A 23,054-nucleotide genomic window follows, 5' to 3' on the forward strand; every position below is an offset into this window, starting at 1 on the left:
GACCCTCCAATTCAAAGCCCCGCTGCAAAGGAAGGACCTACCCCCAAAAAAAAAGAGAGAGAGAGAGCATCCCGACGTCCTTGATGCATCATGCATCCCGCCACGTAATACGCCTCACGCGCAGCAGCAGCCGTAGCAACAGCAGGAGTTTTCTATTCTCGACATTCTTGGGACGACGAATGATGGCTACCGCCGCCGGGAGGACGTATAATGTAAGTCTTCTCCAGATATCCCCTCCCCGCTGTGAAGCTTCAAGCTATTGTCTCCGAGGTCGGAGATCGCAATGTCTTTGGAGCTTCAAGCTTTGACTTTACAGAGCCACGCAATCAAGTCTCGCACGACGGGGAGGGACCAAAGACTACGTAACAAGGCATTAGTAACTCAATCTGCTCCCAGGACGCCGTCGACGCGCTCAACACCCTCCAAACCCCCTTCGCCGTAATCGAAGCCCGCCGCAAAGCGGGCATCCGACCCGACGAAGCCTCCATCGCAGAAATGCGAGCGTACCTCGCGCGCGTGGGCTACTCCGTCTCCGACCTCGACAGCCTGAACGTCATCCACGTTGCGGGGACAAAGGGGAAAGGAAGCACCTGCGCCTTTACCGACTCCATCCTCGCGCGGCACCGCGCCGCTTCGCCCAAGTCGATACCGCGCAAGGTGGGGCTGTTGATCTCGCCGCATTTGATTGCGGTTAGAGAGCGGATACGGATTAATGGCGTGCCGATATCTGAGGCGCTGTTTGCGCGGTATTTCTTCGAGGTGTGGGATCGGTTGGGGGAGGAGAATAAGGTGCAAGAAGAGGTTGTTGCGGTGGGGACGAGGCCGATTTATTCGAGGTACTTGACGCTTGTGAGCTTTCATGCGTTTTTGTCTGAGGGGTGCGATGTTGCGATCTTGGAGACGGGGATTGGAGGGGAGTATGATGCTACGAATCTCGTGGGACGGCCTGTCGCCACGGGGATTACGACGTTGGGGATCGATCATGTTTTTGCGCTGGGGGATACGGTGGAGAAGATTGCGTGGCATAAGGCGGGGATTATGAAGGCTGGGAGTAAGGGTTTCACGGTTGAGCAGGTTGCTGGGGCGGCGGGGGTGTTGGAGGAGAGGGCGAGGGAGAAGGGGGTTGACATGGAGGTTGTTGGTGTTGATCCGCGGCTTGAGGGTGTCAAGATCCGGCCTGATGCGGTGTTTCAGAAGAGGAATGCGAGTTTGGCGGTCAGGCTTGCGGAGACTGCGCTCGAGAGGGTTGATTCCGAGTTCAGGAGGGATCCGGAGAGGTTGTCGAGGCCGTTTGTGGAGGGGTTGGAAGGGGTTGTGTGGAGGGGACGGTGCGAGGTCAAGGAGGAGGGAAGCGTTGCGTGGTATGTTGACGGGGCGCATACGACGGATAGTCTGAGGATGGCGGCGCGGTGGTATATTGATGAGAGTGCGAGCAGAGGGAAGAAGGGGCCGAGGGCGTTGGTGTTTAATCAGCAGGGCCGGACGGAGGCGATTGACTTTTTGGATGGCATGTATGAGGCTATCAAGAGGGAGGATGGGAGGGCGTTTGAGAGCGTGGTGTTTTGTACGAATGTTACGTATGCCCAGACTGGGTATAAGCGAGGTAAGCCCCCCCCCCCCTTTCCTTTCATCATCTCGGCATCATGCTTTGAAATGGTCTGAGAGGAAGATTCGGATTCAAGAGGATAGAGGAGAAATGCTGACTTGACGATTGGACAGACTTTGTCAACCACCAGTACGACGCCAAGGCCATCGAGGCCATGACGGTGCAGAGGCAGTTTGCGGAGCGCTGGTCCAAGCTGGATCCCCACGCCGACGTGCGCGTGATACCGACCATCGAGGAGGCGTTGAACCACGTCCGGAGCGTCGGGGAGGGCCTTCCGGAGGGGGGAGAGCGTGCAGGCTCTTGTCACGGGCAGTCTGCATCTTGTTGGTGGCGCGCTAGGGATCCTGGAGGGTGCGGATGCTTTGTAGATGGTTAGAGGGTTTGGAGTATTTCTATTGCTTTTGCGTTTGACTCTGAGATTAGGGGGTCTTGTGGGATAGCATGGGGTTTAGCATGGAAATTACATATATAGGGGCACGAATAGACCTGTCCTCACGGATTCAACTCTAGATTTATATGTTCTATATTCTTTCGTCTTCTATTCTAGGTGGGATCATAATAGACCTTCCGGCTCCAACAAGCCAATGACGTTTCCAACGAGATACATGCTCCCCGTAACCAGCACCTTTGTCCCCGACGTCGAAATCCCCGCGACGCCATCGACGGCGCTCTTCATCTCCGTTAGGTCTCTGCACACCACGACCTTTGTAGCAGGATACATTTCCCTGAATGCCGCGGCACACGCCTCCTGGACACTGAGATCCACGTCCCCGCCCTCGCCGGCGATGTTAGTCTTGTCGTTCCTGGTAAAGATGGCGGCGGAGAGCCTCGTCCCAAGGCCGACACCCAAGGTCTTCATCTGGCGGAGGAACTCTGTCAGGAGGGCGGAGGCGTCGCGTTCTTGCTGGTTGAAGACGAGGATGAAACTTTCCTTGTTGTTCGCGGTGTCTGAGGGAGTTGTGGTTGCGACGATGGGAGATATCCAGCGCGCTACTTCCGCTAGACTATCCGAGTTGTGCGCGCCGTCGAGGTACCAGGATACACTACCCTGCCTTAGTACTTCATGCCGGCCACGGAGCGTCGCCTCGCGGAGACCGGCGATGAGGACTTGAGGTACATCCGCCAGCGAAGAATTCACCTCCCCTACTACCATCGTCTTTGACCCCGCGTCCCGGGCCTCGAGGACCTGGATATGGCGCCGCGCAGCCAGCGCAGCGAGAGCCTGGTTCCTCTTTTGGAAATCTCCGCCGGGTAATTTGGCACCCGGGACACCGGACCACGCGACGACATGCTCGTCGTCTACCTCGATTAGCTCCGCGCCTATTTCTCGTGCGCGGGAGCGGAGGGTGGACATTACGCCCGGGTGGTGGACCTCGTCGGATAGTTTGCGGGTGAAGGTTGCGGTGCCGGGTTTCATTACGCCTGCTTTATGCCATGCTATTTGCGAGGGGGTGGAGCCCAACATGGCGACGTGGTCTATCCCGAGCTGCGTGATGACTGACGTCGTTACGGCGGAGGCGGGGATGGCGTTTGTGGCGTCGTATTCGCCGCCGATGCCGCATTCCAGCACGACGGTGCGAATTTGGAGTTTGAGGAAGATGTGGAGGGCGAGGAGGGTGAGGAAGCGGAAGTAGAAGGGTTTGGCGCCGGGTTCGATGCCGAGGTCTGGGCCATCGCTGGCGCTGCTGCTGCCGCCGGGTGCCGAAGAGGTGCAGGAGGATAAGGTGTCCCAGAGTTCGAAGAAGGATGTTGCGAAGAGGTGGCGGGAGATGGGGATGTTGTTTATTGCGATGCGTTCGCGGGGGGAGAGGAGGTGGGGGGAGGTGTAGGTTCCTATTGGGCCTATTTGTGGCGTGGATGAGGCAGATGAGGAAGAGGACGAGTGGTGGAGGAGAGCCGAGGTCGTGAGGGCTGTTACGGAGCCTTTGCCTTTTGTGCCTGCGATGTGGATGAAGGAGAGGGAGGAGAGGCGTTTGGGGGTTAGGTTTGCGCGGAGGAGCCAGGCGCGCATTTCGGGGATGGCGAGGAGGTTTGGGTCTGTTGCTGGTGCTGCTGCTGCTGGGCTTTGGTTGGAGGAGGTGGTGGGAGCGGCATCTTTTGGTTTGTTGAAGAGGGCGTGGACTTTGAGGTTTGGGATGAGGGTGTTTAGGAGGTTGATCGCGTCGGTGTAAGTCCGTGATGATGGGGTTGTTGGTGGTGATGAGGAGGACATTGAGGTTATGAGTCTTGATGAGGAGGGATTATTGAAGAGGTGTTTTATGAGGCGTAATGAGGCTGAGGTGTGGGATGGGCGGCGGAAGAGCCTCATGAGTGTGGGATACTGGAGATGGAGGTAGATGGTAGGGATTTGTGATTACGACGTTGAAAGAAGCATTGTTTGTGAGTTTGGTGGTGGTGGTTGAGGCTGAAATTAGGTTGGTGGTTTGTGAGTGGTGAAGCTTTTTTCTGAAGTGAGTTCCCACTTGAGATGAGAGTGAGCGGTTCAAGGGAGGCTTGGAACTCCACTCTTGAGGGATGCCAGTCTCGCGACGTTGTGTTACTTTCACTGGTTGAGATACAAAAGCAAGGAATCGGTTAGTGATGCATTTAGAGATATATGTTACATGTCTGAACATGAGTTTATCGAGCACTGGTGTCTGAAATTGACGCTCTCTGTCCAGGCTGCCCCGAAAAGACGGGCTGTGCCGCTGCAGAAGCTGGGCATCTATTTCGTAGCCTGTAGGGGACATACTCTATCTACTATTCAGGTGCTGCACGAATTTTACTGTATCTATAATCATCCAGATAATCTTGCCAGTATGTTTTGTAAAGTAACAATGATATGTACTCCAATTGGACAGTAAACAGATAAGCAGCCAGTGAAACAAAACCACTACTCCGTACACACAAAGATGAATCCGATCGCAGACACCCAGTGATGATGACAAGCATTCCGACACCCAAGGATAAGCCTTCCATTGCGGGGGGAACAGCCGAGGTGGGGGCAAGGTAGGACCCTTGGCACCTGTTCTAACTTCTGGCTCAATCCCTCATTCCCGTCGCAAAGGTGTTGCCGTCTGCGATCTCGGCTTCCAAGTCGCAGGGTCGCAGGATCGTAGATGTCGCCGTTGCAGATGTACCAAGGATGGAGACTATAATACGTGAGCAGTTATGAGTTGATGTTGATGTTGAAGGCTGATTACCAAGCCTTCAGCTAAATCTAGCAGTCTCGCGGATGACGGCACGGTTTAGGTGGGATAAGTAAGTTCCTACACTCCCAGATGAATTGAATGAGCAGTTTAGCAGTCTTTCGCTTCCTAGTAAGGTAGTTCGGCTTCGGCTTTTGGGTGGTGGATAATCAGAACACCAACTCTTTTAGGGACTCAACAGTAATGTAAACCAATCGGCAGGACGAACTGCTCCGAGAAATACTCTATGAGTCTATATGGGTAGGAACTTGGGATAAAAAGTACTAGACATTAAGTGTGAACTAAACAGTCTCACCGGCTCTCGCGCCGAGCTTATGCTGATTAAATCCGATGTCGCATTAGCCCCAGCAAGAGTTCTCTGTCCGTATCCATGTTTTAGTGTAGGTCATTGAGTCAATCAACTTTTGCCGATTCGGCAACGCGGCAACAGTCGACATTCTCCCTCTCTCTCTCTCTCTCTCTCGGCTCTCGTCGCTCTCGCGTCTTTCCACCCCATACTACCTCAGTAGGTAGGGTACACTATTACACACGATTTTCACCTACCCCAGCCTTGGATGCTTTAGATCCCACACCCCTTGCTCTTAGCTGCTTCGAGACCAGTCCCTTTACGTCCATTTTTCCTCGCCATGGGACCAGGGTTCGGTCAGGTTGGAGTGCATGTGGAGGTGCTTGTCATCGACTTTGGATTCGTAATGGAAATTTGTTGCGCCTTTCGCTCGTCACTTTTCCCTTCGATTCTTTTCTGTGACTTTTGATTTTGTCTATTGACAACCATTAGGGAGTGACTGCTGCTACGGCATTCTTTCTTACTAGCTGTAGCTAACTTGAAAGATCATCACTCACTGAGTAATACCCAGTCTCAGCACGTTGTATCCATCATCGCCTCACCGTGTGTCTCTCTCTCTCTTTTTGCGCGAAGCTGGTAATCTCATTTTCAATCCTCACCTTGAAAGGTCCTGCCCAGCTAGCTACCTTGAGACTCACCACTTCCTCCCATGAATCATCAGTCTCTCGCTCAGCATCCCAAGAACAGATTGAGCTCTTGAGACAAGCACGAATCCCTCACACGACATTCCTGTACCGCCAAGACCATCGTCCAGCTTAGCAAAGCACAGATGACAGCAAAAGACTTCCACGAGGTCCACGACGACGAAAAAGTCGGCGACATTGAGCGCGCCGCCGGCTCTCAGACCGAAGATGGATCGCCCACAATCACCAGCAGCGACTCGGTGACGATCCGCAGCAACCCTGACGCGACGAACACCAAGGCGGAAGAGCAAGAACTCTCCCACAACGCCACTGCCACAACGGCGACAACAGGCCATGTGACGGCCCCCAGCGATACCAAAGAGGCCGCACCCGAAACACAAGCCACGGCAGCGGCGGCGCAGGGACCACCACCGGCAGCGGCGCCCGGCGCCGAAGACACCCCCGAGGCCGGCCGCACGAAGCTCGAGACGACGCTCATCGTGCTCTCGCTGTGCGCCGCGCTGTTCCTGGCGGCGCTGGACGTTACGATTATCACGACCGCCGTGCCGACTATTGCGGAGGAGTTTAATAGTAATATCGGATACATCTGGATCGGTTCGGCCTACCTCCTCAGCAATGCGGCTTTCGTGCCGACGTGGGGCAAGATTTCTGATATCTGGGGCCGGAAGCCGATTCTTCTGTGTGCTGTTGGTGTGTTTTGGGTTGGGTCGTTGATCTGTGGTTTGTCTACGAGTATGGGGTATGTTCTCTCTTAGGATTGAAAGGGGTTTATAAGAGTGTCTTACTCAGTTGCTAACATCATTCAGCATGCTCATCGGCGCCCGCGCGATCCAGGGCATAGGCGGCGGCGGCATCATCGTCCTCGTCAACATCTGCGTAAGCGACCTCTTCTCGATGCGCCAGCGCGGCGTCTATTTCGGCGTCATGGGCATGGTCTGGGCCGTCTCGAGCGCCATCGGGCCCGTCCTCGGCGGCGTCTTCACGAGTAAAGCCACCTGGCGGTGGTGCTTCTACGTCAACCTGCCCATCTCGGGCATCGGCTTCATCGTCCTCTTTTTCGTCCTCAAGCTGCATAACCCGCGGACGCCCGTCGCGCAGGGCCTGAAGGCGATCGACTGGGTCGGCACACTTACCATTATCGGCGGCACGCTCATGTTTCTTTTCGGTCTCGAGTTTGGCGGCGTCCAGTACCCCTGGAGCTCGCCTACTGTGATTTGCTTGATCGTGTTTGGGATCGTGACGATTGGGATATTCGCGGTCAATGAGTGGAAGTACGCGCGGTACCCCGTCATCCCGATGCACCTCTTCCGCAGCTGGTCCAACATGGCGGCCTTCGCGACGGCCTTCTGCCACGCCTTCGCCTTCATCTCGGGCAGCTACTGGCTGCCGCTCTACTTCCAGGGCGTGCAGGGCGTCTCCTCCCTCCTCTCGGGCGTCTACCTGCTCCCCTACGTCCTCTCGCTGTCCCTCATGTCCGCCGTCGCGGGCGTGCTGATCCGCAAGACGGGCAACTACGTCTACCTCATCGTCGGCGGCATGCTCGTCACGACCGTCGGGTTCGGTCTCTTCCACGACCTCCCGCTCGACAGGAATTTCACAAAGATTATCCTCTACCAGATCGTCGCGGGGCTCGGTATCGGGCCCAACTTCCAGAGCCCGCTGATTGCGGTGCAGACGTCGGTGGAGCCGCGCGATATCGCGGCCGCGACGTCGGCGTTTGGGTTCATCAGGCAGATGGGCACGTCGATTTCTGTGGTTATTGGTGGCGTTGTGTTCAATAATGAGATGCAGAGGCAGTATCCGCGGCTGAGAGAGGAGCTCGGCCCCGAGCTGGCGAATATGCTCTCTGGTTCGAGCGCCGCGTCTAGTGTGGGCGTGGTGGCGGATTTACAGGGGGAACAAGGGCAGATTGCGCGCGGGGCGTATCTGAGTTCTCTGAGGACGATGTATATCGTCTATGTTGCGTTTGCCGGGCTCGGGCTTATTTTGAGTTTGTTTGTCAGACAGGTGCAGTTGAGCAAGAAGCATACGGAGCATAAGACGGGGTTGAAGACGCTTCGGAGCCGGACTGGGAAGTGAGGCTTTACTTCTCATAGAGGCGCGTCTCGAGGTGGAAGAAACGGGGTAAGGGAACAGGGGGAGAAGGCGGCGAAGATGTGGAGGGTTTGCTAGACTTCAACAGCATGGCGTTTTTGGATAGGAGCATCTTGTTTGGTTGGCAGCGAGCATCAACTGGATACCAAAAAATAGGATGCATTCTTTTCTCTCTCTCTTCTTCACGGACTCCACGGATTTTATTCATCAGTTGGCCCTCCTTTCGTGAACTTGTAGATTCTAGATGACTTCTAGTAGATGTCATACGTGGCTGTTATGCGGCGTTTTGCGAGACAAATCTGAGTAGCGATAACGAGCAGCGATAATGGGTGAATGCAGACAAGAAACCTTCACAGAATACTTCAGATCCGAAGACTTTATTCCCTCGGCGAGCGACGAGACATGGGACACGGAGACAAATCTAACATCCTGAACGTCCTGATTCGTCTCGGTCGATCGGGACGGAAGGGAATCAAGATTCAAAGGCTGACCCCGAGGAATGTGCTGACAGCTTCACATCGCGTGGTCGGGTCGGTAGGACCTCATTTTTGAACAAAACTTGTTGTCTATCAACATCTAGTCTATGGCTGCGCCGAGCAGCTACCTCATCTATTCTATGCAGGTTTCATCATGAGTTCCCCGTCTGCGCCTCGGCAGCCTTCTCTTCGTTCCCTGCGCCGCCCTTCCGATGCCGCCACTCCCTGGCCAAAAACGTCAACGCAACACACAATCCCAGCCCAGCGAGCCCAACACCCATGTATAACGCGCCCCGGAACCCCTTGAACTGCTCCTCCTTGGTCCCCGTGCCCTTGCTGACGTGCACCTCCACCGTACCCGCGAACCCGACGCCAAGCGCGATGCCGTAGTTGACCACTGTGTTGACCAAACTCGCTCCGATGCCCTGGTGCTCCTTCTTGACGGCATTCGACAGGATCAGCGTCGCGGCGGGGAAGCTCATGTCCATGCCAAAGGGCATGATGATCATGGAGACGAAGATCTGCGCCCAGTAGATCTGGTTCTCGGGCGCCGTAGCGGTGAGGATGACGCCGACGGTGAAGGCGACGAGCGCCATCGTCATGACGACGGGCGGGCGCACCTTGAGCGGGCCGAGGAGCTTGCCCGTGATGACGGCCGCGAGACCGCCCGTCACCACGACGGGTGAAAACCACGCGCACGTGAGCAGCGGCGAGAGCGTGCGGATCTCCTGGAGGATCTGGACGAGGTAGAGCGTCCAGATGCCGAAAGTCGCCCAGCCGCAGACAACAGCCGCGAGGACGAAAGCGACGTCGGCGTTGACGGCGTCAAAGGGCAGCAGTGGCTTCTCGGCGTACTTGAACTCGATGGCGGTGAAGACGCCGAACAGGACGAGGCCGAGGATGAGCGGGACGAGGACCGTGGGCGTCTTCCAGCCGTCGATGGGCGCCTGGTTCCACGCAAAGTTGAAGAGGACGAGCGCCACGATACCCGTGACGGCGCCGGGGATGTCGAGCTCGACAAACATGCCGCTGAGGGTCCTCGGTGGACGGTCGACCTTTGCGTGCGGCTCGGGGATGATGAAGTAGCCCGCGACAGCCAGGATCGCGAGCCAGATGGAAAGAGCCCACAGCGCCCAGGGCCACCACTCGAGCTCGAGCGTGCAGGCGATGGCGGCTCCGACGACGCCGCCCATGGGCGCGACAGCGCCGAAGAAAGAGAAGACCATGGCCTTGCGGTGGCCGGGCGGGTAGGCGGCGCCGAAGAGGGCCAGGGCGTTGGGGAGGCAGATGGCCGGGCCGATGCCCTGGAGGACGCGGGAGAAGACGGCGAGGGTGAAGTTTGAGTAGACGCTGAGGCCGGCGATGAGGGACCAGAGGGAGAACCAGGCGAAGCCGATGATGAGCATGCGCTTGTAGCCAAAGGCGTCACCGAGGCGACCCGAGAAGAGGATGAAGGTGCCGACGGTGAGGGAGTAGCCGGCGACGAGCCATGCTAGGCGGGCTGGGTTGTCTACGTGGAAGGAGCCGCCGATGACGTGGAGGAGGACGAGAGTTTCCATGTATGCGGCCTCTGTTATAGGTGGTCAGCTGTGTGTTCATGTCTTCTCATGCTCCAGGGTGGAGTGATGTTGTGAGATGGGGTTTTGGGGATAGGGGGGCAGCAACTCACGAGTGCAGAACTGTGCCATGCAGCAAATAATTACGAACATGGCTTCACGGGGGAACGACATGCCGTCGACGGCCCATACTGAAGAAGCATTGGATTGTTGCGGCGCGAGGTTATCGCCATTGTCGTCGCTTGAGTCGTCTCTACTCGATCGGCCTAAGCTTGAGTCGTCGGGGATGTGCTTGTCGTCTCGGAGCATGTTGACGTCCGGTGTCGCAGCGGCGGTTCTGTCGCCTGATGATGAGTCGATGCTCTTGCGAACATGTTGCTGTTGCTTCTCAGATGCCGACGGAGAAGCCATCGTGAAACTGGAGTGTGGTGTTCCTTCAACCTCGGATGTTGCTACACTAACATTCGAAAGGAGGAAGATCACCAGAGCGCATCATCATCAACGACGGGCGATACTCGAGTTGAAGTAATGGAAAATGATCTACCCGTCAGGTTGACGCCAACGCGCGAAGGCGGGAACGCCCCTCCGAACCGGGGAGGACCCATTTACAATTTGGAAAATTCGCCATTCCCGGACTAGGCGTACATACGAAGTACGGGACTAAGAAATTGAATCAAAGATCCCCGAACCAGCCAGCCAGGCCAGCGGGACAAGGGACGACCTAAAGCCCTACCTTAGAGGCTTAGAGCCGTCTGTCTCGGACTTACACGTGGGATTGGCGAGTTCTAGCAGAGGGTCCGGCCCAGGGTAGGGTGTACCGGGTATGGGTCCTTTTGGATCATGAATGGATCTTTTCTTTTCGTCCCTTGAGAATTGCTTCCGTGTGGTGGTTGCTGACTGGGTTCTTTGGGCTCACCAGGACGGCATTAGACCATATCCCAGTTGAGCACCACACATCCTTGGCCCCATCACGCGGCACGCGAGTCGGCATTCCAGCAACGAACTGCAGTTTTGCGTGGTCCATCTTTGCCATCAAACCAGTCGGTGCCCAGTGCGCTGCTGCGTCGATGACAGCCTGTTGACTGTTCTATGGGACCCCTTGAGAGGATATTTTTACCCTTTTCGGGATGACGCCCCCAGCGGGAAGAGAGCCAAAATCTAATCTGATCTGTAGCTTTCCCAACGGGACGGGACCATGTCGTCTCTTTCGGTGTATCCGTACGGAGTTAACTTGTTGAAGATATGTCAGCGACTTCAATATGATGGATGACTGAGAACCTTTCTGTCAAGTAAGCCTACGAGATCAGTCAGACGTGCAGACAACCTTCTCGAAGCCGCCTTAGAGATGAACAGCAAGACACGTTAACAATGCAGCCCGTTCCCGCCCATCGGCAAATCCGCCCCCGGGGCCGCGGGACACGCAGAGCTCTAGAACTCTCGTATACCTAAACGTACAGCCCCCAACCTTCTGCCCCAATCCAGCTTCTGGTCACGAGCCCTTTGTAGAGAGCTAGATAAGCTGGACTGCGGGCGGCGGCGCAGGCCAGCGAGCGGGACAAACATTTGCTTAACTCCTTTCGGAACACTTTTCGGAAAAGGCTCAACTCCAACAGTGCTTAACCTGCCACAGGTGTCAAGGGTGCCAGTGCTCAGCAGACGCAGGGCTGAGGAGGGCACGGAGGGTTCCAAAGAGGCGGGCAAAAGGCATTCAAAGTGTCGGGCTGGGCTGGTCTAGTGTCAAAGGCGCAAGAGCTTAGCAAAGCGCGTGGCGCACTGGCGTACATTTTCCCCGCGCGCTCGGGATGGACGCCGCCATCCCACCCTCAAAGTTGGACGCTTTCGATGCCTACCAGGGCCAACACACTGGGAGCTTGGGCCCGAGTCAAGCCTAGTCTGGCTGCTGTCTGACAGACCAAGTTGACAAGTCCGCGGGTTCCAGCCACTTTTGGCGTTCTGGAATGGCCGTATTCGGCAGTGCGTTGGAAGTTGAGATAGCGGTGATTTGTAAAGCTGCGCTGGTGGTGATGCGCTGGAGCCTGGAGGACGTGAGGGCTGGGTTGACATTCATCCAAGGAATGTCTGAAAGACGGTTTATCTCCCCGAGTGGACTTGAGCTGCTGGTTGTTCAGATGAACCCCTGCCATTCTGTTGTTCGTTGACCAAAGTCCTCGCCAAACCTTCTGGCGTTATTTGCTCATTATTGTCCCGTTCGCGCTCTGCTGCCAAGACCATCAAACAAATTGCTCAGCAGCGTTTCAGATCACAGAATTTGTGTTTGGCTACAACAAGACGCCATTCATCGTGAAGAATCGGGGAAAAGTCCCAGTCATGTACGAGTCAATCACCTCTACGGAGTAACGCCGAAGGAGATTCAAGGGAGAGCGTGAAGAAGGTATTCCCGTATCTCCGTATTTCCGACACCTACCCCTCCGTTATTCAGCTTCTCAGCAGACAGTTGTGGGGCCGGGCTACTTCCGGTGGAGAAGGGGGGGCAGACCAGAGAGAACCACAAAGTCAGAAAACCGTACTCTTGAATTACACACGTCAGAGCCGCGCGCGTGTCCTGGTATCTTGCTGTTATCGGTCGTTGTTGCAACGTTTCGGAACTCGCGTATCTCGTTCCGAAATCTGATCTGCCAAAATATCTCAAAAATGACATCCACGCCGGTAGTCCACGGCGCGGCGCCGCCGAGGACCCATCGGAGATCGAGTAGTACGGGGCTCACGGCGGCGCGGATAAAAGGGTAAGGTATTAGTTCGCATTGCATCAACACGGCAGAGCTTCTACCAAGCCTTGCTGCGTGAAATCTCAAGCAAACGAGATCCAGAGCTGCCGCTCGTTCATCACGCGGCATATACTCCACGGTCCCGAGCCAACGGTTTCTCCCCCTCCATCACGTTCTTCCCACATGTGCTGAAGCAGCATCGATGTCTGACGAATGTTGCCCAGTCCAATGGCAGAGAAGGTGTGCTCGAGTCGCTCGCGGAGGAAACTCCGCTGGCCCTGGTCCACCACGCATGACCCGACCACAGCGATGGGCCAGCATAGGCTCGTGTTGATCTGGACACTCGGCGGCAGCTGTGCCAGACTCGCGAGGGCTTCGGCAAGGACCACTCGGGCCATTCTCACTGACAAATTATCCTCGTCGTCATTATCCTCAGTATGACGGTCCTCATCATCGTCTTGTGGAAGAGGATAGAGCGCTGTATACAAGTACAACAGGATCGCTTTTTGATATATGTAGCCGGCAAGAACGACGACCTCAGAACTGGTTGCTAGGTTCGGTGTCCAGCCCTGAATCTGCCTCTGGAGCTGAGCAAAGACGAAGAAGTCGTTGGCAGAGGGCCGCCAATTCGGGTTTTCTGCGTGAGATGACAAGCGGCGACCGAGTTCAAAGATGGACGGTATCAGGAGCAGAAGGTCTAGCCAGCAACCGCACAGACTACCGACGTAGGATGCTGCTACTAGATCTTTCGCCAGAAATACCAGGTCGTTACTGAGGAAGAGCTGGTCGCTTACGCGCGCGTCGGTGGAGATCATACTCAGCGTTGCCGTGTAGACGTAATATTCGGTCAAGAAATCCTTGAGGCCTTTGGGTAGTTGGCTGTCGAGGGTCACCGACGGAAGAAGAAGCGGCTGGGCTGCCATGAGATGATCAAAGATGGCGCCATTGATGTCGCCTTTTGCTGTCTATTGATCCATGGGGGCTGTGAGCATGTGGTCTGGCATCCTGCGTGTTGTAGGGGTGCGCCAAGAGGATAGGGGCGACGATATCAATGCTCTGCGTGTCGACGGATGAGAAAGAGAGCAAGACATGAACAAACTGACCTCTATGAAGCATAAAATTAAGGCCCCGATGCCCATGGTGAGCTTTTGCTCGAGCGGCTGCCCGCCAATAAAGCTCGAGAGGCTTCGCTGGAACAAACGAATCGACCGGCCATAATATTGGTCCGCAACCCGGTCTCCGCTGCACAGAGACTTGGACGCTCTGTGAACGGCACTCTGCGTCAGGAGTAACTGCAGCACGAGGTCGCTGCCAAACGCCAGCGGGATCAACTGTACGCAAAAGGGGTTATCCGGCGTCGACCCGTTGGCCATGCTAACCGTTGTCACACCTAGGTAGTGGCTCAACAGGTCCATCGAGTTGCTGTCGTTGATCCCGGGCATGAAGGACAGTGGCCTCGGGACTTGGACCCCGGGGCTCGACGGTATTCTCAGTGACGCGGCCAAGGTGTCCAGCAGGAGGTCGTCGTCATAACATCCATCTGAAGCGGTTGAGAAACAAAGAGGATCCAGTAATGTAGTGAAATCGACGGGGCTCTCGTGGACGGCGAGAGGTTCTAGGATGTCATCCGCTCGGCTCCCTTTAGTAGCATGTGACGTTAGCTGGGAGCTCGACATAGACGGCGCCTCGTCAGATGGAAACGGTGCCTGTGGTATCGAGGCAACAGCCACGTTCGGCTCGGGTGACTTGGAGGACCGAGTAGCAGCAGCAGCAGCAACAGTGTCGGCCCTTTGCCGCGCGGCACTGGCCGGAGGGGCTGCCCGATACGGTGCTGGATTCTCCCTGCGTGTCGACGCCGGAGCCGGCCATTGACAATCGAACCCGTTGCGTTGGCAGCCACGACAGCACGGCTTCGTCTCGTCGCACTTTTTCTTTCGGCCGCGGCACGTCAAGCACCCAGTTCGCACGCGAAAGATGGGTCCAGCGCGGGTGGTTCGTGACCTCGGTGACATGATATTTCTTGTCTGGTCAAACGTCAAGCCCTTTTCCTATAAATTAATTGCAGAGAGGGGTGTGCTCGTGCACGTGTGATAATACGATGGTGAGATCGAGAGGACGTAGAAGAGGCCAAGACTGTGATCTCTGGCGTTTTGGGTGCTCTGAGACGTGAGTGAGAGTGAAGCCACTCAACTATTCTGGTCTGAGTCCAAGATTCGATGATACGAAAGAAAGCAGAAAGCGTGCGGGGGTCTGCCGAAGCTCAACGGCTCGGCCGTCTCGAGTGCGCGATCCGCCGGAGCCGCGGGGCCGATTCCGGACCCTCGCCAGCGCGGTAAAGCACGGGATTGGGCCGCTCGCGGAGTCTCCGGCCAGCAATCTCTCGGTGCGACCTATTCCCGTGACGACATGGAGGTTATGTGCCATCTTTGATTCCCTAGGTGAGATGAACAGAGGCGCCATGCTGGCACGTCTCTACAAAAAATTGCCTATGTAGAAGGATCGTTCAGGTAAAAGCATGTTTAAGGATGTTGCAGAAACGATCGTGTGAGAGCTGGTCACAACGACAGACCTAGACCTTTTCACGGGATTGAAGTCTCGGTCAAGTAGTGTGCTCATCAACCGAATGGATCAGTCATACTGTCGAGGGTATTGAGAGCCGTGTGAATAGTTCCAGCTCTCCAGTTCCGAGACACTTGCTCGTGCCATGAGACCGTCCATTATTCGAACTTCCCGGAGAACAACCATCGAAGCGCCGTAGCGCTCCGGAGTAGTGTGGGTCAGTCGGTCCGCGTTCACCGCGCTTGCCGCAGCTCTCTAACAGTGTTATAGTCACATGTAAGATTACAAAACAAGAAATTCCAGCAGGTGTCACTATGCTAATGTACAGAGAGCCTCAAAGAAGGTAATTTCAAATAGGGCATTTCGTGAAGAGCCGCAGGGCTACCACACACGTAAATAGTAACCGGCAACTATCTGAACGAGAACCGAACTTCTTCCCTGACGATCTTGGCAAGCCGCAGCGCATCCTCCCTTCCCTTTCTTGAGAACACATTGAAGTATGCCAGGAAGCTGTTCACGCCATGGCTTGGGTGGGCGACCTTTTGACCCTTCTTCACCAAACATCCGTACCGACTCACGTTCTTGGCAAGATCAGGCCGACGATTGAACAGATCGTCGCAGATATCCCCTGAATCAAAAATGCCCTCCGCCGAGGAAAAGTCGTAATCCGCGGGGATGAAGACCATCACGCACGTGTACTGGGGGCCGTCCCTGTACGCGTGACAGAGCGCCTTTGTGCGCTCCACGTCTCGCAGCGCGATCAGCATTCCCAGGCCCCAGTAATCGACGCCGTGCGTGGACTCAATGACCTGTGTGCCCTTCATGCCCGGCGGGCGCGGGTTGATCTCGATGAGCCACGCCTCAGGGCTCTTGATCGCGCCCCGGCTCTGGGTTTCGGCGGCCCTCGGTCGGAGGTCGAGAACGCCGCCCTCAGTGCGGTACTCGACCGTCGAGTTGTCCACTCGTCCCTCGAGGTGCATGACGCCGTTGCGAAGTCCCAGCCTCAGCAGCGTATTGTGGAAGCAGATCCGGAGCAGGTTGATCTCCGATTCAGGGAGCTTGGAGGGGAACACGCTGTCGAGCTCGATGAAGGTTTTTGCGCCGCCGGAGCTGGAGCCGTTTGTGTCCGCGCTTTTGGGGAAGTCATCGCAAACCTCGAAGAAGAGGATCTCGCCGTCCAGGAGAACAAAGTTGGCGTCCACCTCCGGGCCGGCACAGTACCTCTCAATCACGAATTCGCTGCCGTGCCTGGACTTGGAGAGGGCGTCGAGGGGCCCCATGGCCTCGATGAGCTCGGTGTTGTTGTTGATAAGGAATACGCCCTCGGAGCTCCAGCCGTTGCAGGGCTTGATGATGCAGGGGAACAGAGAGCTGCCTTGCGTAGCCGTGACCTGGAGGATCTCCTGTGTGCTCGAGACAAGATGCGACTTTCGGCCCTCGAAGACGCTGGTTGCATACTTGTTGGTGGCGGTCATGAGGGCTTCGGGCTTGGAGCTTGGGAGGCCAAGCTTTTGCGCCGCCAGGGCTACTTGATGTTGGAATGAGTCACAAAAGGTGATAATACCGTCGACTTTCCCTTGGTAAGTGGCGACTGCCTGTGCAATTCGGTCTGCGAATCCTTCGTCCGGAGGCTGGGACATCTCGATGGGGATGAAAGCCTCTCGCCAGTGTTCATACTCAAGACCCTCTAACCAGTGGCCTGGGACATCGAGAACGACCATTTTGATTCCCAGAGCCATGGCGGCGAGATAGATGTTGGGTCCCGTGCCTCCATCGCTGGGGTGCTGGCGACTGCCCTCAACGATGACCAGGGTCTTAGGAGCTGTCGGCGTCGTTATCCACGGGAAGGACAGGCGGTTCTCCGTCTCAGCTTCGACGAACTGTGAGAACGAGCGGGCTTCGAGTGACCTAATCCCGGGCGGCAGTGCCTGAAGGATGAGACCACCCGCAGACACTTCGAGTAGTTCTGCGAGGTCGTTCAATTGAGAGACTTGGACAGGCAGACCCGAAAAGAATCTCAGTGGCTCTGATAGGGACGACCGGGCGTCTACGAACTCGCAGTCAATAAAGCGGAGCGGGATGATATCGGATCGAACGATTTGCCCCTCAACGAGCGGCACGATGAGCTTGGCGACACGGGTGCCGCACCCGAGGCCGCTTTTTAGGGATGCGCGAAGACATTCAGAGAGAAAATCGGTCGCAAGCTTAGATGATGAGATGGAGAAGCGCCAGTCATCGTCCCAGGCGTGGCTCAGCCGTGTGTTGTTGGAGGCATCTGTTGGGGTAATATCGAAGAGAACGTCGATGGTTTGCCAATCGTTGCCGCGAATCGGATTCGTGTAGGCTTTCCAAGAGAATTCATATACAGCTGACGATGGTTAGATAAAGGACCGAAGCTGTGCCTGATGTAGGCAAGGGATGATCACTACTTTACCTTCATTCGTTGGAGATAGGACTTGGAAGTGATTTCTCGCGGGTTTGGTTTGGTCCGGCAGATCAATGATGTCGCCCATGACGATTGGAATGCTACTATATAATGAGAACGACTTTTTGCAATTATTACAAAGCTGTAACGTTCTTCTCTAAATTGGATCAATCGTCGTGCTGGATCTCCCATATGACATTAAACATACTATGTCCAGCTCTTCTCAAGACGTGTCCGCGACGAGCCTTCTCTGGCGGCCTACTTGAAGCACTATTCGAGAAGCTGTGTGCTTATACGTCTGAGTTTACCTTTCAATATGCCAAGCTTACGATATTTTCCCGACTTACACGCGCATAATATGCCTGGTTTGTGATTATCTGGTTGCTTATGTGCTTGATTACCCGATCCACAAGCAACCATGCTGCAACAACTCCACTTCATAAAAGATCCCTGTCAGCTTCATGAGAAATTGCAAGAGTATCAATGTCATTCATATACTTTCTAATCTCAAACGGCGACATACTTTCCGCCTGCTGCCGGAACCTTTCGTCGACTTCTATTCTATGAAGCCCCAGCAATTACCGCCAAGATGTCCGACCTACTTTCCGGTCCGCGTAGGTACCTCTTCGATAGAACGCTTGCCGAGAGCTTCACCATCGCAGCCTCTTTTCTTGTCGTTGTCGTTCTCTACAAAATCGTTCCGTCCCTCATTAGCCTGTACCGCTGGAAAGAGCCGAAAGTCCGTGTGCCTGTCTTGAATCTCGGCGAAGATAAGAACTATGCCTCTGCCTCAGAAAAATACGTGCACGACTTCAAGTCCATTCTCCAACAGGGCTGGGAGAGGTTTCGAGATGGTGTCTATCAGGTCTGGGGCATCGACGGCTTCGTGGTGATTGTTGCACCCAAGTTTGTCGAGGAGCTCAATACCAAGGGAACGGATGTGGTCGACGTGCATGCTGCGAGTCAGACGGTATGAAATTGTCCAATAATGGTCCGAAACACTCTGAACAATTCACTGATGGGTGTTTGTATAGCGAATCATTGGCGATTACGAATGGCTGCGGATTGCGGACCATCTTCTGTTCCATTCAGTGCAGACTGACTTGACACGACAAGTTGGTAAGTGATATTAGCAGCCACCATGGTCTTCTGATGAAAACGAGGAATCCAAGGTTATTGACACCAAAAAGGTGCATTGCTCCCCGGTTTGCGAGAAGAAGTTGAGTACGCGTGCTCCTTGCACCTGCCTGCTGGTCAAGGTAAGTAGTTGGCTCAGGAATCATGAAAGCCCAGTAAACTAAAAGCTCAACCCTTCAGAATGGTCCTCTGCTGCACTTTGGCCTCGCATGGTCAAAATTATGGCCCTAGTCGTCTCCCGCATGACTGTTGGTCCGGACCTGAGCCGCGACGAGGTCTGGCTCGACACCATGGTGGGCTTTCTTGACGACTTGTTCGCCGGCGGCTGGGCCCTCAAGGCATGGTCCCGACCCTTGCGTCCCTTTGCCGCCAGAGGAGGTTTTGTCTCAGGCATTTGCGATGTGTGGAAGCGACAAGCTACTGCCAGAGACATGTTGATTCCGATCATAAAGCAGCGCCGGGCGGCGGAAGCGGCAGCTCGAGCTTCCGGAAAGGAGTGGGAAAGACCGAATGACCTTCTGCAGTGGATGACTGATAACGCAGCAAAGGACAAGTCACCTAAGAGTGACAGCTTCGTAGCCGAGATGTGTCTCGTCTCAGGATTTGGTTCTCTTCACGCTTCAGGCGTCACCTTGACTAATGCGGTTCTGGATTTGGCGGCAATGCCGAAGTATCAGGATACCATTCGAGAAGAGAACCAAGAGGCGCGGAAGCGCCAAGAGTCAAACACAAAAGAGGCGGCAATCCTTAGCAGCCTAACAAAGCTTGACAGCTTTTTGAAGGAGTCTCAAAGAATGAACCCTACCACATTGAGTAAGTGGCCAATGATACCGTGTCAGATGCTCAAACTAATGAGGCGAAAAGCTGCATTTTCAAGGCAGGTCATGAAGCCCGTAACCCTTTCAAACGGCGTTCATCTTCCGAAAGGGACTCACATCCTCGCTCCCTCATCTATGGTCTCGTGGGATCCTGAAGTCTACTCCTCTCCTGAAAAGTTTGACGGTCTTCGTTTCCATAATAAACGGATGAACGCGGCCGACGGTGGTGCTCATAGAAACCAGTTCACGAGTTACTCTTCCGAGCAATTGCATTTCGGGTTCGGGCGCCAGGCCTGTCCCGGTCGTTTCTTCGGTAGTGCGATCATCAAGCTCATCATCCTTCATTTGGTTGATCATTTCGAATTGGACCTTGTTGATAAGGAGGCAGGGAGACCTAAGAACGGGATTAAGGGGGCGATGATTACTCCGGGGGGAGGAACAGGAGATACTATTTAGGCGTAGACAGCTTTAGCTCCAGTTTATTGCAATGAACGCGAGAAGAGTTATTAGCTTGCACTTCGCCAGAAAGGGAAAACTCTTTAATCTTGCGATCCAATTTACTGACTCCTTCTCGGCGTCCTCATTAACGTGGAAGCCCCCAAATGTATCGACTTTTGCCGTTCCTGGCATTATAGTACTTGTTATTCAAGCCAGGATATTGGGAGAGGTACCTTAATGAAAGCAAAGGGACAAAGTAACTCTATCCTGTGCCTTGCCAACACTATTCGATGGTGTTGACTCTACAACTCAAGACATCAAATAAGATGTACAACATGATCGTCTTCTCTCAATACCCCAGCAACTACTACCCTTACGAAAGACAAATCAATACGATTTACCAATTTGAATACACTGAATGCCATTGACAGATATCTGGGCTTAGTTGCGGCAATACCCATGAACTGGATAAGTTTACATATATCTGTTCTGATTCAACTAGGCCCAGCCACATCAGTGCAGATTTATATTCCCAGAGACGTTTACCAAAATCAGATACTTATGCTTTCTGAATTCTCCTTTAGAGACGAGAAACACAAGTAAAACGCTAAGGGATCAACAGAAGGAAGGCAGAGAAGGAACGATGAAAAAATAAATCAGAAAAGCTAGGTGACTTGGCGACGGGTCCGCATGCCGGTGCGACTAAGCTGGAAACTAACCGGGTAATCAAGGTTTGCAGGTATGGTTTTGTATAATAGCAAGTAAGCACATTTGAGAGGAAACTCAGCAACACTGAACATTGTCGAGCAGTAGCGTCAACCTGGTATTTTTCTTCGCAATTCTAGGCGTTCCCTTTTTATCTACTATAGTAAGTATTTCAAGTCTGGCCAGTCCACAACTATTCCAAATTACCTCATCTCGTCGCGCTTGACCTGCACCCGAATACTGTGGTTATTGCCCCACACTCAAACCTTCACAATGGCCGTCCCCAAAGTCGCATCAGCCGAGAGAACTCTAGTCATTGACCAGTCCAAGACCAGCATTTTGCATCCCAACATCCACAGAAAGCCGCCGCCGATTGTAGCCTCTGGCAAAGGGTCGTACTTGGTACTCGAGGATGGCCGCCGGATCTTTGAGGCGTGTGCAGGCCCTGCCGTCGCCTGTCTCGGCCATGGAAACACTGAGGTTACTCAGGCTGTTGTCGAGCAGATGCAGAGCGTGTCCTACTGCTTTGCCTTGAATCAGTCCAACCGGCCGGCCGAAGAACTCGCCAAGGCGGTGATTGAGACTACGAATGGAAAGCTTGCAAAAGGAACCATCATGAGCTCTGGTAAGTCTGTAGCTAAATTGCCTCATGTCTTGTACCTTGCTAACTGATGTAAGGCTCTGAGGCTGTCGAGGCAGCAATGAAGGTCGCAGTAAAGTACTTTGCGGAACTTGGCGTACCCAATAGGGCGGGCTTCATAGCCCGAGCGGGTGCCTTTCACGGAACCACTCTGGGCTCACTTGCGTTGAGCGGCAAAGTCGCGTTCCGTAAACCTTTTGAGCCGCTCCTCAAGAGCGACATGGTATCCTTTGTCTCGATGCCCAACACATATCGCGGCATGCTCGATGGCGAGACTACGGAGGAGTACGTCGAGAGACTGGCGTGTGAGCTCGACGCCGAGTTCGAGCTTCGCGGACCCAACAATGTCTGTGCCTTTATTGCAGAAACGGTCAGCGGGAGTGTGAGTTTTCAAAGCTTCTCCATCACGTTTAGAGGACCGTTGACTGACAAAATTAGGCACTGGGCTGCCATACTGCGCCTCCGGGATACTTCAAGGCTATCAAAGCGGTATGCGACAAGCATTCGGCACTGCTAATCCTTGACGAAGTCTTCTGCGGCATCGGCCGCACAGGGACCTACCACGCCTGGCAACAGGAAGATGTGATCCCCGACATCCAGACAGTAGCAAAGGGCGTCGCTGGCGGGTACGCACCCGTCGCAATGATGCTCGTTCATCAGAGGGTGGTCGATGCCATTGACGGCGGATCCGGCGTCTGGAACCACGGGCACACTTTTAGCTCGCACCCCGTGGCATGCGCAGCGGGTGTTGCCGTTCAACGTATCATCAAGAGGGAAGATCTCGTGGAGAACTCAAGGCGCATGGGAGAGCGTCTGGGAGCGGCTCTGCGCGCTGCTCTGGGCAGTCATCCCAATGTTGGGGACATTCGAGGCCGGGGGCTGATGTGGGCGGTCGAGTTCGTCAAGGACAAGACCACGAAGCAGCCTTTCCCTGCAGAGGATGCCGTATCTGCTAGGATAAGTCAGACTGGTCTCTCGGAGCCATGGAACGTTTATTTCTATCCAGGAGCTGGAACTGCCGATGGTATTTCTGGAGACCACATTACGATTGCTCCCGCATATACTGTCAGCGAGAAAGAGGTGGATCTGATTGTTGCCAAGCTCCAGGGCCTTCTGCTTGATGTTCTCGGCTAAGGCAGTTCTCATTGTATTGTGATGAAGAGGAACCCATATCTTGCCCTTTGGGTGCATTTAAGAAGCATGGGTCACATCCCCGATAGACGCAGCAAGTTTCTTCTTCTTCTTGTAGGTACGAGCATGCGGTAGTTATACTCCTTTTTTTGCATTTATATAAATTATTTAGTAGTGTCATACAAAGCTAGATGCAACACTTGTGACGCCTATTCTTGATGCCTCGGGAACAAGTGCAATGGACTGGTTGACATCGGCACCATATTCCAAAAGTAATCGCACCAGGTCCTCGTTCCCGCCTAAAATGGCCTTGAAGAGAGCCGAGTGCCCGCACCCATCTACACTGTTCACATTGGCACCCGCCTTGAGCACGAGGCGGACGATGTTCATCTGGTTACTCTCTACGGCCAGATGAAGCGTGTCCTTGCGCTGTTGCGTCAGCGCATTTAGGTCTCCTCCCTTTTCGATCAGTAGTTTGACGATGGCCTCGTTGCCGTGCACAACGGCCGCGTGGAGTACTGTTCCGCCAACTCCGCCCATAGTGGACTGGTTTCCAAAGATGGGT

At 54.6% G+C, this 23,054-nt stretch overlaps 9 protein-coding genes across 9 annotated transcripts; 4 read left to right on the forward strand and 5 right to left on the reverse strand.

The window, feature by feature from the left end:
- Positions 1–179: 179 nt before the first annotated feature.
- MET7 (Folylpolyglutamate synthetase) lies at positions 180–1,974 on the forward strand (the record flags this gene model as incomplete). Its single annotated transcript, XM_065756004.1, has 5 exons — positions 180–212; positions 397–804; positions 1,012–1,603; positions 1,720–1,896; positions 1,946–1,974. 5 exons carry the CDS (start codon positions 180–182, stop codon positions 1,972–1,974), a joined length of 1,239 nt encoding a protein of 412 aa, XP_065615244.1.
- Positions 1,975–2,159: 185 nt separating this feature from the next.
- Positions 2,160–3,818, reverse strand: N0V96_000696 (uncharacterized protein; the record flags this gene model as incomplete). The annotated part of the gene is made up of 1 exon (XM_053193322.2): positions 2,160–3,818. One exon carries the CDS (start codon positions 3,816–3,818, stop codon positions 2,160–2,162), a length of 1,659 nt encoding a protein of 552 aa, XP_053049440.2.
- Positions 3,819–5,909: 2,091 nt separating this feature from the next.
- N0V96_000697 (uncharacterized protein) lies at positions 5,910–7,863 on the forward strand (the record flags this gene model as incomplete). Its single annotated transcript, XM_065756005.1, has 2 exons — positions 5,910–6,463; positions 6,591–7,863. The coding sequence occupies 2 exons, from the start codon at positions 5,910–5,912 to the stop codon at positions 7,861–7,863; spliced, it is 1,827 nt and encodes a 608-aa protein (XP_065615245.1).
- A 643-nt stretch (positions 7,864–8,506) lies between these two features.
- On the reverse strand, positions 8,507–10,321 carry ATR1 (multidrug-resistance type transporter aminotriazole resistance; the record flags this gene model as incomplete). The annotated part of the gene is made up of 2 exons (XM_053193320.2): positions 8,507–9,924; positions 10,024–10,321. The coding sequence occupies 2 exons, from the start codon at positions 10,319–10,321 to the stop codon at positions 8,507–8,509; spliced, it is 1,716 nt and encodes a 571-aa protein (XP_053049438.1).
- A 2,398-nt stretch (positions 10,322–12,719) lies between these two features.
- N0V96_000699 (uncharacterized protein) lies at positions 12,720–14,078 on the reverse strand (the record flags this gene model as incomplete). Its single annotated transcript, XM_053193319.2, has 2 exons — positions 12,720–13,601; positions 13,740–14,078. The coding sequence occupies 2 exons, from the start codon at positions 14,076–14,078 to the stop codon at positions 12,720–12,722; spliced, it is 1,221 nt and encodes a 406-aa protein (XP_053049437.2).
- A 1,527-nt stretch (positions 14,079–15,605) lies between these two features.
- On the reverse strand, positions 15,606–17,708 carry N0V96_000700 (uncharacterized protein; the record flags this gene model as incomplete). Its single annotated transcript, XM_053193318.2, has 2 exons — positions 15,606–17,563; positions 17,630–17,708. 2 exons carry the CDS (start codon positions 17,706–17,708, stop codon positions 15,606–15,608), a joined length of 2,037 nt encoding a protein of 678 aa, XP_053049436.2.
- A 501-nt stretch (positions 17,709–18,209) lies between these two features.
- Positions 18,210–19,645, forward strand: N0V96_000701 (uncharacterized protein; the record flags this gene model as incomplete). Its single annotated transcript, XM_065756006.1, has 4 exons — positions 18,210–18,590; positions 18,655–18,739; positions 18,989–19,570; positions 19,635–19,645. The coding sequence occupies 4 exons, from the start codon at positions 18,210–18,212 to the stop codon at positions 19,643–19,645; spliced, it is 1,059 nt and encodes a 352-aa protein (XP_065615246.1).
- A 1,346-nt stretch (positions 19,646–20,991) lies between these two features.
- N0V96_000702 (uncharacterized protein) lies at positions 20,992–22,492 on the forward strand (the record flags this gene model as incomplete). Its single annotated transcript, XM_065756007.1, has 3 exons — positions 20,992–21,343; positions 21,397–21,728; positions 21,797–22,492. 3 exons carry the CDS (start codon positions 20,992–20,994, stop codon positions 22,490–22,492), a joined length of 1,380 nt encoding a protein of 459 aa, XP_065615247.1.
- Positions 22,493–22,666: 174 nt separating this feature from the next.
- Positions 22,667–23,029, reverse strand: N0V96_000703 (uncharacterized protein; the record flags this gene model as incomplete). The annotated part of the gene is made up of 1 exon (XM_053193315.2): positions 22,667–23,029. The coding sequence occupies one exon, from the start codon at positions 23,027–23,029 to the stop codon at positions 22,667–22,669; it is 363 nt and encodes a 120-aa protein (XP_053049433.2).
- Positions 23,030–23,054: the final 25 nt, after the last annotated feature.

This window comes from Colletotrichum fioriniae, assembly GCF_027942845.1.
Source record: "Colletotrichum fioriniae strain IMI 355084 chromosome Unknown scaffold_1, whole genome shotgun sequence".
Lineage (NCBI taxonomy): Eukaryota > Fungi > Ascomycota > Sordariomycetes > Glomerellales > Glomerellaceae > Colletotrichum > Colletotrichum fioriniae.